The 15,991-nt window shown below is 38.9% G+C and overlaps 1 protein-coding gene across 6 annotated transcripts in view; it reads right to left on the bottom strand.

The window, feature by feature from the left end:
- LOC115830379 (recombining binding protein suppressor of hairless) overlaps nt 1–15,991 on the bottom strand; it is a 115,126-nt gene that overhangs the window by 73,219 nt on the left and 25,916 nt on the right. For 2 of the 6 annotated variants that reach the window (XM_030800818.1, XM_030800819.1), the window contains exon 2: nt 350–532. The exons of 3 other annotated variants lie outside the window; for them this stretch is intronic. In XM_030800818.1, coding sequence (XP_030656678.1) covers nt 350–366 — 17 coding nt within the window. In that variant the 5' untranslated portion in view covers nt 367–532. Of the gene's footprint in view, nt 1–349; nt 614–15,991 lie in introns of those variants that run through there. One more of the 6 variants, XM_030800820.1, reaches the window with a different exon arrangement.

Raw genomic sequence — 15,991 nt, forward strand, 5'->3', positions numbered from 1 at the left:
TTCTGTAGAGAACTAGCCTATGATGTAAAAGATAATTACAGAGTAATACATGAATAATGCCTAAACTATTTGGTGAATGAAATTACAGCCCATTACTATAAAAACTTACGGAAAATATTTACAGTATCCTCCATAACCATATATCATAAAGGAAAAAGAAAATCCATGGGTTTTTGTAACAAAAAATACTACCATAAATCCATAATCACATCTATAATCAAAAGTTATATATCTTAAATATGCAATAACTAAATACAGAACATCTTAAATATGCATTAACTAAATACAGAATCATGAGTGTTCATTCTATCCATGACCTTGGGGTCACTGGGAGATTTCTAAAGCATACCTTTTAATCCACGCCATGGTACTTCAAGAACATGTTAAGGTAAGTCACAGCTTGGAACACTTCGATGCACCTCAAAACACCTCAGCCAGTGTATCTGTATCATTCTCCTTTCGTTTTGAGATCATAATGGTTCTGAAGAACTATAATGCTTCCATTTGAATGATAGTCTCATAATTTCAATGACTTAAAAACAAAAACAAAAAATAAGGCCTTAAGTGTTGGTATGTTAAACTGCTAGTGCACTGTGTTAACTGCTGCCATGACTAAGAAAAACAAAAAAGCTGTTGCTACCACTGTGTAACACTGTCATTTTTAATGTGAACCCTCATATGAATGAGGAATAGAGTGACAGTCCTTGCTTTATCGAGATCTTTCTAGTAAAACCCCACAAATCTCTTTGCCCCAATTGTTTCTTCAATTTTCTTCTCAAGGAATAAAAATTACTTAAAAGACTGGTCTGAAGACTTACTAGGTGCTACGTCTGCTTCTCAACGACCACTATTCTATTCTGTGAATGAGGGCCAGAAATCACCTGTACACCTGTCTAAAAGGAAACTGATTAATAGACTAGGCAGGGGATCCTTCAAACAATGCTCCTCCTGATGCTGATATTAATGAATCCGGTTAATTCCATGGACGTCATTAAACTGAAAACAGCTCCAGTTTCTAAAGATTACTTCTATAGTAGCATTCATAAAAATGAACAGACAGACGGCTAACCATCAAGTTTTACTGCCATTCTGTAATTGACTTGGCAGGTATCTGTCCCTTTCCTCCTAACCCCACCCCACCTTTCTTACATAAAAACATAAAAAATATTTCATTTTTAGAAATGGTATAGTAAGAAGTGTATGTATCACGTTTTAAATCTACTAAGAATTCACACTGCTTTTACGACAAGTGTGGCATCATGTAGCTACAAGAAAGAACACTCAAGCTACACAAAAACTGATAACTGATCAATAAATATATTCATTTACTGTCATAAAGCAATTTAAATTACTTTAGGATGACTGATAAGGCAAATTTTTAATACACGCAAGCCATAAAAAGAGCTTCCTAGGAAAGAAGTAGATGAGAAAGGTTCTGTTATACTCTAGGCGTGTGGAACAGCTTGTGTAAAGAATGAAGATGAAAGTTTCCCAGCTAGGGCTAAAAAGTATGTGCTAAGGAGAAAATGAAACTATTTCCTGGTTGAAAGAGTAGATGTAACTGATGAAAATCTTTCAATCCACTGTCAGAAAAAATTACGTATTTTTAAGATTCACATTTACTGTAGATTGTGGGGAATGCAGACTACAAAATGTAGGTCACTCTTCAGAAAGCTGATAATGGTGACAGAATTATATATAGGAAAGAACTCTACCAGAGTAGGTGGGAAGAAACTAATGAAGAACAGAAACAAGGGACCTGATCCAATGAAATCTCTGCCTGTAGCCACAACCATCTTTTCAAACTGATGATTTTAGCCCATTAGTCCATCCCTCTGGCCCCTTCCCATTCCTCCTTAAAACAACCTAATGGCTCTGAATGTGACACACACACACACACTCACTCACTCCTGAAAGGATATCACATTGTTTCCTACACTCTGCTCCTCCAGACAAATGTATTCTTCACAGAACCACAAATCTTTATCTTTAATTGCATTCTATTTTTATCTTCAGTAATGTGTATTAAAAACCCTATGAGGCCGGGAGCGGTGGCTCATGCCTATAATCCCAGCACTTTGGGAGGCCAAGGCGGGTGGATCACCTGAGGTCAGGAGTTTGAGACCAGCCTGGCCAACATGGTGAAACCCTATCTCTACTAAAAATACCAAAAGAAAAAAACAAAACAAAACAAAAAAAACACCCAGACATTAGCTGGTCATAGTGACGCGCGCCTGTAGTCCCAGCTACTCAGGAGGCTGAGGCAGGTACCGGGAAGCAGAGGTTGCAGTGAGCCGAGATCACACAACTATACTCCAGCCTGGGTGACAAAGTGAGACTGTGTCTCAAAAAAAAAAAAAAAAAAAAAAGCACCTATGAAATTGTCTAGAAAACATTCTGCTTCCGTGCTAGTTACTACAGTCTCTTTCCTTTACTATGCTGTGAGGTCCCAAGGGTATAACTTTTGTCTTTCATCTCTGTAAACCTATCATCACTTTACCACCAAAGCCCGCAACACAGTAGGCACTAGAAACTACTAAATATGTGAAAATGTTACGCACTGTACTTCAAATACATGATTTATAAGCTAAATATAGAAAGTTCATGATGCCAGGTATATCTGATATGCCATTAAACATAGTAGGTACACAAATATTTGTTGAATGAATGGAAGAAAATATTTAGGAATGGCTCTTCCAGGCAGGATAGGGAAAAACACACATTCACTGCTAAATGATATTAAGAATCTAAAATGATTTTTGGTATATCCAATTTTCCATTTTAAAATTAACTTATTTGGCGGATTATATTAATATTTTGAGAATTATATTTACATCAAAATTCACATTTATAATTCAAAACTTTGTATATATTAATACACTAAAAATACATTGTGATGCCAGTATCAAGGAGAGCAAAGGCTCTGAAAGCGGAAAAATTAAATTAACATAAATGAGGCCCACTTTTTTGATGACTAAATTCTGATTATTTTGTTTTGGTTTTGACTACTGAATTTACAACACACAATGTTTATGAAATTATGAGATCAAATAACTACTAGCAAACTACTGCTAAAGCATAAACTTCAGGAAAGTAGTTAGAAACAGATGCCAATAACTAATGTTTTTATAAACAGCCTCACATAGTAATCTGAAACGACAATAATGGAGGTGCTATAATGGTCATTGCAATACTGATTATTAGGAAAGGTTTGGGTATTTCTTTCCAACACAGGGGAATGGTTAAATTATGACACATCCATACAATGGAAACGTTCGTTAAATAATACTGAAATAACATGGTAATATGTTAATTACATATGATTACCTAACTGTATATAGTATTTTCCTACATATTTTTGTATGTCTATTTATTCATTTTAATCAGGACAGAAATTTTAAAATACATTTAGTAAATATAAATATGTACGTTCCATGAGATCAAGAAAAATTTTCAGATGTGTACATTCCTGTACCTCCAGCACTTATGACAGCACCTTGACAAAGGTGTTAAGAGTGGCAGCAAAGCTTAAGAGAAGATTGTCTGGGTCTCATTCCTAGATCCTCTACTCACTAGCTGTGAGACTTCAGGCAAGTTACTTAACTTCTAGGTGACTTACTTTCTCCTTTTGAAAAATTGGGATAAAAATAATGGAAGGGGGAAAAGACTTAATACATGTAAGGCACTTAGAACAATATCTGGAACATAGTGATGACACAGTGAACTGGGAAAGTGGGCAGCAGTGAACCCATTGCCTCAAACCTGAATAAATGAATGGACTTTTTTTTTTTTTTTTTTTTTTTAAAGAGACGGGATGTTGCTTTGTTACCCAGGCTGTAGTGCAGTGGCAAAATTATGGCTCGCTGCAGCCTCAACCTCCTGGGCTCAAGTAATCCTCATGCCTCACTCAGCCTCCTGAGTAGCTGGAACTATAGGCATGCACCACATACCCCACTAACTGTCTTTTTTTTTTTTTTTTTTTTTTTTGCAGAGATGGGGTCTTGCTATGCTGCCAGGCTGGTCTCAAACTCCTGGCCTCAAGTGATCCTCCTGCCTTGGCCTCCAAAATTGCTGGGCTTATAGGCATGAGGCACTGCACCTGGACTGAGTGGACTGTTTTTAAAATACAGAAAGAAATGTTAGTAAAGTCACCTGTGCAGGAACTCAAAGACTAGAACATATATTACACCTTCACTGTTTTGGACACTTCAAAGTGCACGTAATTTTGTACCTATTACACTTCCTTATGATAATCCAATCACCATATATTAAGAATCTCAGGTCTTCTATTAACTTTATACTAAACCTTTGACCATTATGGTACTTACTACTAGTAGGATACATATTTTATGCTATTTTTCCAATGGTCATAATATATTTGCACAGTACAGGCCGGGCGCGGTGGCTCACGCTTGTAATCCCAGCACTTTGGGAGGCCGAGGTGGGCGGATCACGAGGTCAGGAGATCGAGACCACGGTGAAACCCCGTCTCTACTAAAAATACAAAAAAATTAGCCGGGCATGGTGGCAGGCGCCTGTAGTCCCAACTACTCGGAGAGGCTGAGGCAGGAGAATGGCGTGAACCCCGGAGGCGGAGCTTGCGGTGAGCCGAGATTGCGCCACTGCACTCCAGCCTGGGCGACAGAACAAGACTCCATCTCAAAAAAAAAAAAAAAAAAATATATATATATATATATATACACACATATATATTTGCACAGTACAATGTACAGTCTTCTGTAATCATCCTTTTAACAACCAACACTATTTTGTAACAATGGGTCCATATAAGAGTGCAGTGGTTTGTAGAGTTTTATCAAACTCAATTTTATTATATTCATTCTTTAATAACTAGGCAATTCACTCTCTAATCATTAAAAAATATATATATACACACACACACACACACACACACACACACACACACAGAATACCCCTTCAAAAACATACAAAAAACACCTGAGCATAAATAACCCAAGTGTACCTCCCAATGAGTGGATTTTAAAATGTGGTATATGCATAGAATGGAATACTATTCTGCTTTAAAAAGAAACAAAATTCTGACAACACTACATGGATGAACCTTGAAGACATTATGGTAAGTGAAGTAAGCCAGTCACAAAAAGACAAACACTACATGATTCCCAGAGTAGTCAAATTCATAGAGACAAAAAGAATGGTGGTTACCAGGGACCTGGGGGGCAATGGGGAGTTATTATTTAATGGGTTTGGAGTTTCAGTTCAGGCAGATGAAAACAGCTGTGGAGATGGATGGTAGTGATAGTTGCACAGCACCGTGAATGTACTTACTACCACTAAACTGTACAATTTAAAATTGTTTAAATGGTAAATTTTATTTATGTATATTTTGCCACAATAAATAAACTGAACACACCTGATGAGATACATAAATAGTGGATAGTAACTTACTTTTTTCCTTATATTTTGACAAATTTTCTAAATATTTCCTTTGTTTTACAAATCGAACCTATTTCTCCTATTTCTATCTTCGTTAAGTGGCACTACTCATCCTTCCAGACAGCCACAACATTCAACCATTTTCCTTCCCATCCTAAGCCAAGTCTTACAAACTGATTTTAACTCTGTAACACTACTTGAGTCTGATGCCTTTCTTTAATTTATAATGCCTCGGCCTTCATTAAGTTCTTCCTTACAGCACAGGATCACTGTAACAGTCCTATAGATAATCACCTATCCTCAAAAGCCTAGCCTTCACAATTATCACTAGCTATTTTCTTGAAATAAAGCTCTAGTTTTAAAACCTGTACAAAGGGCTCCACTGTTTCTTCGAATTTAAAGTTCTAAGCAAAACATCAAAAAATACTTTTTTGTCTGATCTAACCTACCCTTTTGGGCTCACCTTCACAAGACCCTTCTGCTTCCCATACTCTACACCAGATTCTTTACTCCCTTTTTCCTCACCATCCCCACCAGGCTCTGCTACCTCCATGCTTTTATGCACACTTCCCTATGTGGAATCCTCTTCCTTCCAACTTCGAATGGTATCTATTCGATTCTCAGACACTGCTATATGATAAAAGAAACATAAGAACAACTTGGCAGTATCTATCAAAAGTATAACTGTGCATATCCTTGCAACTAGCAATTTCACTTCTAAGTATCTGTCCTACAAAAATACTCAAACCTACAGGACATGAAGATATTCACTGCAGTGTTGTTTCTAAAAGAGAAAAACGTCTAGTTGGGCACCAAATGGGAACTGGCTAAATATATTGTTACAACTATATTATGGATATGGAATACTACACAAAATTATGAGGCGGACAACCCTAAATATACACTGATAAGAAAAGAACTAAAGAAGAATTATAAATTTTAAAAGTAAAGATAAAGAAAATCCAAACCGTATTTATACACTTTTATGTATTTTTAAGTACACAAAGAATTTGGGAGAATATATTCAAATCTGTAACAGTGGTTATCTCTGAGGAAATGAAATATGTGCAACATTTCAAATGGGTTACAAACAGACAGGAAGAAGCTAAACAGATTCACTCTCCTACTTTCTCACTCCCAGTCTATTTGGCCTGATCTAGCTCCGACTCTACTTAGCTACTGATACAGAACTTAAGCTGAATGGCAGTAGCTACACACAGCCCAAGTGCATGTGCAGCCTGTCTTGGCAGACTTACCTAGGCCACAAGCTCCCTAGCTAAAAGTACTCACAGCTGCCAGTGACACATTCTGCAGGTCCAGCTCTAGCAGAGGTGAGAAAATAGCCACATTCTTACTGGGACTCTACTCAGGCTTACCTTTCTACTGATGTTCTGTTTTCTTCCAGTTAAAGGAATGTTTACCAACACTGGGCACTCGTGGTTTTTGAACAAATTCATCTCTAACAAGAACCACATACTGAACTGGCAGGAGGGTCAGAGGACAGTCAGTACTCAGGTATTCCTTAGCAAAATCTCTTGCCCCCAAATTTCCAGAATTCATCTTCCTCTAACATAGTTAAAAAGTTTAAAACTGAGAGGTGGAAGAAGAAATCCCTTCCTGAAGCTGTCACTGGAATCCCCAGTCTGAATTAACCATTCCCTCTTCTTGTGTACCTCAATGCTCCTTGGGAAATGCCTGTTATATGAGCTATGGTGTTCTTCCTTATAGTTTGTGTAAGTGTACCTGCAGTCCCCAGTGAGGCACAAACTATCAAGGGCCAGACTGTCTTCACTTATCTTTTATATAACTCAAGGTGTTCAAAGTTCTTATCTGTTAATGAGGCTTTTTTGTTGGGGGGAGAGGGGTTAGGGTTTTGATGTTTTGTTTTGTTTTAAGAGATGGGGTCTTGCTCTGTTGCCCAGGCTGGAGTGCAGTAGCACAGATCATAGCCCACTGCAGCCTTGAACTCCTGGGGCTCAAGGGATCCTCCTGTGTGGCTGGGACTACAGACATGCACCCCCACACCCATTTTTTTTTTTTTTTTGGTAGAGATGAAGTCTTGCTATGTTGCCCAGGATGGTCTCAAATTCCTTGACACATGCAATCCTACCTTGGCCTTGTGAGATTACAGGTGTGAGCTACCACACTTAGCCTTGTAATAGGTTTTTAAGAAATGTCTCCTGAGTAGAATTTAAAATAGTTCAGTGTATGATGTTTGACAAGTTCACAGATGGGATGTATTTAACTTCAGAATAAAAATGTTAGTACACAGCCTAGGCAACAAAAAGTAAAATATATATATAGTCGGGCCATATGGCACACACCTATAGTCCCAGCTCCTGGGGGAGTAGGGGGAGGTGGGCAGTGGCTGAGGTAGGAAGACTGCTTGAGTCTAGGAGGTTGAGGCTGCTGTGAGCCATGATCTCACCACAGCAATCTACCCTATACAAGAGAAAACAAGACCAAAAAAAGATGGCAGGAGACAATATTAAATCAAATAAGAAAAACAAGTTTTAAATGAAGTTCTATTTCAAATTATTTCATTAAATGAGAGCTTTGAGCTGGAAGACAGAATATAAGCCTGAAAAACCACTACATGTCACAGGCAAAGTAGAAAAGTATAAAAATTTTTAATGGCATTTAAATAGAAAACAGTCCATCTCTATTTGTACCCAAAGGAAAAAAGCCTGTATCCCCTTTACATCACAATAATCTAAATACAATTACAGTTTCTGTATACTGTAATTATTTGATCAGTTTCCCACGTAAAATCTCTTTGCCGGCCAGGCACAGTGGCTCATGCCTGTAATTGCAGCACTTTGGGAGGCCAAGGCGACCCGATTATTTGAGGTCAGGAGTTTGTGACCAGCCTGGCCAACATGGAGAAACCCCGTCTCTACTAAAAATACAAAAATTAGCTGGGTGTGGTGGCACGAGCCTGTAGTCCCAGCTACTTGGGAGGCTGAAGCAGGAGAATCGCTTGAACCCAGGAAGTGGAAGTGGCAATAAGCTGAGATCACACCACTGCACTGCCTGGGTGACAGAGCAAGACTCCGTCTAAAAAAAAAAAAAGAAATCTTTTTGCCAATAAATAAAAATACAAATTTCTAATTTATTACATTTTGTATGTTTTCCTTGTGATCTATATTTGATGGTAAAACAAAAATCCTGCCTTCTAGTAAATATTTTGTATTTAAATAAAATAGGGATATAAAAATAACACGAAAACATTAAGCTTGCTGAAAACAGTCCCTGGTGGCCATATATATTATATCATGGTCTAAAGAACACTGGCAGGGCACAGTAGCTTACACCTGTAATCCCAGCACTTTGGGAAGCCAAGGCAGGCGGATCACCTGAGGTCCAGGAGTTCAAGACCAGCCTGACCAACATGGTGAAACCCCACCTCTACTAAAAATACAAAAAATTAGCCAGGCGTGGTGGTGGGTGCCTGTAATCCCAGCTACTCGGGAGGCTGAGGCAGGAGAATTGCTTGAACCCAGGAGGCAGAGGTTGCAGTGAGCCAAGATCACACCACTGCACACCAGGTTGGGCGCGACAGAGCAAGACTCCGTTTCAAAAAAAAAAAACAACAAAGAATACTGTGAATTATAAGAACAATTGCAAATAAGATTTATTAGTATATTTGAAGTATAAAAAGGTTGTCTAATATTTTAAATGTATTATCTCACTTATTTACTACCAAACCTATGAGATAGGCATAATAATTACATTTTATAGACACACAAACTGAGGTTAAAGTTGTGAAGTAACTTGCAGGAAGAGACATTTAAGTGGTAGAACCAGAATTCAAAGCCTGGTCTCTCTGATTCCAAAAACAAATACCTGCCACTGCATGCATTTAACAAATCATATCAAAACAAAAAGTTTGTTCTGATATAATGTATGTTTCCTTGCTGTGATCTGCTGCATAGGCAGCTAGTAATAGGGGAATGAGGTTGACATAAATGAAAATCATGTTACTTCACGGACAATTTTTCCTAGCATATTAATGTTTTGAAGCAACTGGAAATAAACTTTTCATGATTAAAGAAAAAAACCTTAGCAACAGATGAATATTTTAAGAAAAAAGGCTGAAAATATACAAGTGCCTTTCTTTGTTGCAAGTAGTAGCTGATGTAGTAGCTTCAGGAATTGCTACACTTTCCACCGGGTTTTGCTATACTTTCCTTTCCACTGGATTTTTTAGGAATTGCTACACTTTCCACTATTTAACAAAGCTAGCAGTACATAAGAAGCCAGAAAGCAAAAACAAACCTTACTAAAACAATGGATTCATGATGAAGGCTACATGCTGGATTAGATTTTAATTTTAATGAAAATGGTCTCTAAGAAGCAATGTCCTCCTGGAATTTACATGGCAGTATAACACACTTCTGCAGGCATTAGACAAAACAAGCCCTATGAACCTTCAGTACCCACGGTCCTACCAGAACACCATGGATAGTTTTTGTTTGGTTTTGTTTGAGGTTTTTGTTGTTGTTGTTGTTGTTTGAGACAGAGTCTCATTCTGTGGCCCAGGCTGAAGTGCAATGGCGCGATCTGGACTCACTGCAACCTCCGCCTCCCAGGTTCAAGTGATTCTCCTTCCTAGGTCTCAAGCTCCTGACCTCAGGTGATCCACCCACCTCGGCCTCCCAAACTGCTGAGATTACAGGTGTGAGCCACCACGCCCAGCCTTGATTGAGTTTTTAATGATGTGAGTGCTATGGTCTGAATGTTTGTGTCCCCCTTACAAGAGGTATGTTGAAATCCTAACCCCTAACATCACAATATCAGGAGGGAAGCCCTCTGGGAGGTGATTAGGTCATAAATGCACAGCTCTCATGAATGGGATTAGTGTCCTTATAAAAGAGGCTTGAAAGAGATCCTTCTCCCCCTATTCCACCATGTGCAGATACAGCTAGAAGACACCATCTATGAACCACAGCAGGGACCTTCACCAGACACTGAATCTTCTGGCACCTTAGTCTTGGACTGTGAGAAATAAATTCTACTGTTCATAAGCTACCTAGTTTACAGTATTCTGTTATAGTAGCCCAAATAGACAAAGACAGTAAGGTAAACTTCCATTATATAGAGAAAATAATGCTAAAACTGCTACCATTAGGACAAGGATGCAGAAGTATACATTAATGCTACTCTGAATTGAAAACAATTTAAATACACAAAGATCAATGTCAGTTCACTGTGATCCCAAAGTAGGTAATAAAGGGAACTCCACCATAACCACACACCTCCCTCCGACCCAAAGCAGCTCTTAGCACACACTGTTTCTCAATAGAACATCTAGAAGTTAATAGCCATGGAAAGTGACCCTACTGCATAACCTGTATAAAACTAGCAGTGGGGCCTATCTGGTATGCACATATTTCCAAGTACATAAACGTACTATCAAAACAGAAAGCTCATACAGGAAGGTATACATAGTTGTAGAGAAAACAAGTAACATATAGCAGCTATTTTGATAGATACCATTGTCCTGTATTGTTCATAACATAAAAAGCATTCTCAAGGCCAGGGATGGTGGCTCAGGCCTGTAATAACAACACTCTGGGAGGCCAAGGCAGGAGGAAGACTTGAGTTCACAAGTTCAAGACCAGCCTGGGCAACATGGTGAGACCCTCTCTCTACAAAAAATATAAAAATTAGCCAGGTGTGGTGGCACACACCTGTAGTCCCATCTACTCAGGAGGCTGAGGTGGGAGGATTGCTTGAGCCTGTGAGGCAGAGGTTGCCGTGAGCTGAGCCTGGGTGACAGGGCAAGACCCAGTCACCCACCCCCCACCAAAAAATAAAGCATTCTCAGAAAAATTGTCCCAAGTGATGCCTGGAGACCTCAAAAACTTCTGCGTCTTCTTCCTGTTAGTATGAATATTTGCCTTCAGGACTCCCTAATTCCCTTTTACTATCTCAATATCCTAGGTATCTATGTTCCTCAAGTGTCAGAGAGCACGCACTAATGTACACAATGTTTCCACATATACTTTTGAAATCCACAGGATGGGCCAGGGAGTTAGCATATTAAAAGGTAGAGCAAAATAATCTCAAGTAATTTTTTCAGGTAACCCAAACTTAATGTATATAATATATAATGTATATAATATAGTGTTCCATTATTGGAATGCTAAGCTTGTGGGAGTTATTTATATCCTACTGCTCAAGGCTATCACCAAGGCTATCACACAAAAAAAATTTTGCAACTTATGGCATAAATGGGTTAAAACCATGTTTCCTACCAAGAATTGGCTAACCTGAGATTTGTTTAAACCTATCACCATGCAAAATCCAGAAGCCATAAAAGCAAATCATTCATTTATATGTAGCCTCATCTCACAACCTCATACCTAAAACTTGTTTCCCATATTAAATGATGGCAACCCTGTAATTACCATTGCTCAGGCCAAAAACCAGGGAATCATCTTTGAATCCTGTCTTTACTTCACATGCCACATCTAATCCAGGCATACTCTGCCTACAGGTCTTTACATTTGCTGTTTCTTCTTGCTAGAATGTTATCTCCCTTATATGCCCTCCATCCTCACCTCTTGATGTCCTTTAATCAACTGTTCACCTATCGTATGTCTGTAGGTTGTAGGTTTTTTGTCCCAAGCAAGGTTTATGGTCATAATTTTCAATTCAGTACTTTGGAAAACTTCACTAAATTTAACTATGTATGTTCAGATGTCTCTTTTTAAGGTTTATTTTATATAATAGTGTAAGATAAATAGCCAAATACCATGAGGAAAGACTTGTCCTTCCTGTCATGGCAGAAAAACTGAAATATGACTTGGGAAATCATATGGACATAAACCAAAATGTATTTTTCTGTGAGCAAATTACTGTATAAATAAGCACATAAAAAGCTGTTAAGGATCATAGGGCAGAATGGGGAAACTAGTATTAGAAAAATTACCTAGTGTGAGAAATTTGCCATAAAGTTGGTAGTACGAATCATTTTTCTACTATACCTTAGTTTATAGTCTTTGCTGGCTTCTTAATGAAATATAAAAATTTGTAAGAAAGTATCTACAGGAAAACATTCTCAACCACAAATTCATTCCACAGTTAAAATTTACTATGTCTTACACAACAGGCACTCTTGTAGGTTCAGAGCTAGAGCACTGAACAAAAAGACAAGGTCTCTGTCTTCATGGAGGGAGCTTCTTGACTTCTTTAATAAAAGCATTTTATGAAATAACAGTGAGAGCATTATCTGCTACGCAAGTAGCTGCTTTAACTGAAATAAAACAAATTTCTGTAGAAAGTGTACTGCAATTCCATCACACAAGACATTCATTCATTCCATCTTACATTAGCAAGACAAGAAATTAAAGGCAGAATGGCACAAAGTACTGCCGATGTAATAGATAGTTACTTTTATAAAACAATACATCATCATGAGACAGAAAGTAACCATGAAAATCTCTTATACCACATGGAGGTCTGCTGTTTATCTCCTGGTAAAGCACTTAGAAGTAAAAGTGTTGTGAAACTTGATGAGTTACTCATTTTCTCTATGCAAAAAGGTCCCCAAATCAATCACTTTTCCTGTGAAGACAAATAGCTGCCTGTAGTATGCTACCTAGTAGACATGTCTGTAAATCAAAATACTTAAGCATGGCATTTAAACAATAGCTTTTCAGCTAAGAAAATCACTTACTTATATCAAAATAAAATGAACTTGGACCCAGTCCTTTGAATGACTCTATCGCAAAGTATTAAAAAGTGATATTCAAATAAAAAAGATAAAAAGAAGTGATATTCAAACACACTGTTCTCACTAAAAGCTACATGTGAAGACTGGCCAGGCACAGTAGCTCATGCTTGTAATCCCAGCACTTTGGGAGGCTGAGGTGGGAGGATCACTTGTGTCCAGAAGTTTGAGGCCAGCCTGGGCAACATAGCAAGACACCATCTCTACAAAAAAAATTTTGAAAACGTTAGCCGGGCATGGTGGCTCATACCTGTAGTGCCAGCTACTCAGGAGGGTGAGGTGGGAGGATGGCTTGAGCCCCCGAGGTCAAGGCTGCAGTGAGCTGTGATTACGCCACTGCACTCTAGAGCCTGGCAAGTGCGCACACGCACGCGCACGCGCGCGCACACACACACAAACTTGTGATGATAAAATGAGTTCCTGCCATTAACTATTAAAAACATCTTTAAAACTTTGTTTATAGACCAGGCATGGTAGCTAACGCCTGTAACCTCAACACTTTGGGAGGCCTAGGTAGGAGGATAACTAGAAGCCAGCAGTTTAAGACCAGCCTGAGAAACATACTGAGACTCTGTGTCTACAAAAAATTTTAAAAATTTGTGGGCCATGATGTCACATGCCTGTAACTCCTATCTACTTGGGAGACTAGGGCAGAAGGATGGCTTGAACTCAGGAGTTCAAGGCTGCAGTGAGCTATGATCATGCCACTGCTCTCCAGTCTGAGTGATAAAGTGAGACCTTGTCTCAAAAAAAAAAAAAAAAAAATCAAAAATCAAAAAACAACCAAACTTTTTGCTGTTGAGGTGAAAAGCTTTGTTTACCTCATCTTTATCACAATATTTTTTAACATTTCAAATTTATGTACATATTTCAGTATATTGGTACAGTACAATATGATAATCACATATATTGGGGTACATGCTAACTTTCCACTTACTCATAAGAGCAAGCAATCAAAAGTCTAGAGGCAATTAGTTAAAAGAAAAGAAAAAGAAACTGATGTATGTGCCACATAGCTCTTACAGTATATGAATAAAGATCCCAAAGACAAGTAATATCTTTGGCTTCACAGTAATAAACCAAGTCCATCACCTCATTTAGTATTAGAAGGACTGAGCAAAAATATGAAAGAATCAAAACACAAACACCCCCCCAGGAGACAAACACAGACTATTTTTTCTGATTAAAATGAAACAGCAGGCTGGGCACGATGATGGCTCAGGCCTGTAATCCCAGCACTTTGGGAGACCGAGGCAGGTGGATCATCTGAGGTCAGGAGTTCGAGACCAGCCTGGCCAACGTGGTGAAACCCCACCTCTACTAAAAATACAAAATTAGCCAGGTGTGGTGGCGTGTGCCTGTCGTCCCAGCTACTCGGGAGGCTGAGGCAGGAGAATGGCGTGAACCCGGGAGGCGGAGCTTGCAGTGAGCTATCACGCCACTGCACTCCAGCCTGGGCGAAAGAGCTAGACTCCATCTCAAAAAAAAAAAAAAAAAGGAAAAAGAAAAAGAAAAAGAAAAAAAAAGGAAACAGCAGATGTAGAAAGACTCTAAAAGAGAATCAAATTGGTAAATGTCCTCTTGGTCACAGAATTACTGAATGTGTGCCACTTTCAGTAACCCCCTTTTAATTCAGGCTTTTCATTAACATGAAAAGCAGCACAAGGTTACAGAAAAGGCAGCAATAGGAGTTAACAATAAAAGTTTCATCTCTTCCCTCTTCGTGTGTTCCTTCCAATCAGCATCTAAACATATCAAGCCTATTCCATCTTCAAAGCTCTACCTCAACACCTATGGCTCCACTCCCACTCTCCATGTTCTTAAAAAAACTGCTCTTAGAAGAGTTGCATGCTTCCTCACCTCCAACTCCTCAACCACAGTAAGATCTCACCAGTTCTTGCCACGGTCTCTGAAATCCTAAATCCAATGAACATTTAAACTTACCTCACCCTCACTGCAGCATTTGACACCAATGACCAGTGTACCTCCTTCTAGAACTCTGTTTTCATTGTTGTAATGCTCTACTATTGAGGCTTTTATTCTACCTTGTTTGCTAACAATTTTCTTTTAATTGCTTCTATACCTCTACCCATTCCTTAAATTTTGGTGCTTGCCAAGTCTGTCTCTGCCTAACTCTATCCAAGAGATATTGCCCACTCCCAAGGTTCTAATTAGCATCTACCAGTCTTCAAGTACACATTTCTGATCCTGACCTCTCTGTCTCAAGCTCCAGGATCACCACGTATAACTGGCCACTGGGTATCTTCATCTAGCTCTCTCACAAGAACCTCAAAGTCGACATGTTCAGAACCAAAATCTTCTCCCCAAACTAACTCAACTCCTCTACTGTGCCTTTTACCTCAGGGCCACCTCATTTCAACAAATGGTGCCACTGTTCCCCTGGCAACACGTGTAAAGCATCATAATTTTTTTCCTTCTTGACAAATTTTTTTTATTTATTTATTTATTTTTGAGATGGAGACTCGCTCTGTCACCCAGACTGGAGTGCAGTGGTGCAATCTCGGCTCACTGCAACCTCCGCCTCCTGGGTTCAAGTGATTCTCCTGCTTCAGCCTCCCAAGTAGCTGGGACTACAGATGCATGCCACCATGCCCAGCTAATTTTTGTATTTTTAGTAGAGACGGGGTTTCACCACATTGGCCAGGCTGGTCTCAAACTCCTGACCTCAGGTGATCCACCCGCCTCGGCCTTCCAAAGTGCTGGGATTACAGGCGTGAGCCACAGCGCCTGGCCAATACAGCCTGTTTTTAGAATCCTAATGATAAAGGAGTTAAGAAGATATTACTTAGGCAGATAGTGAGGGTATGGAGTCCT

This window comes from Nomascus leucogenys, chromosome 20 (genome assembly GCF_006542625.1).
Source record: "Nomascus leucogenys isolate Asia chromosome 20, Asia_NLE_v1, whole genome shotgun sequence".
Lineage (NCBI taxonomy): Eukaryota > Metazoa > Chordata > Mammalia > Primates > Hylobatidae > Nomascus > Nomascus leucogenys.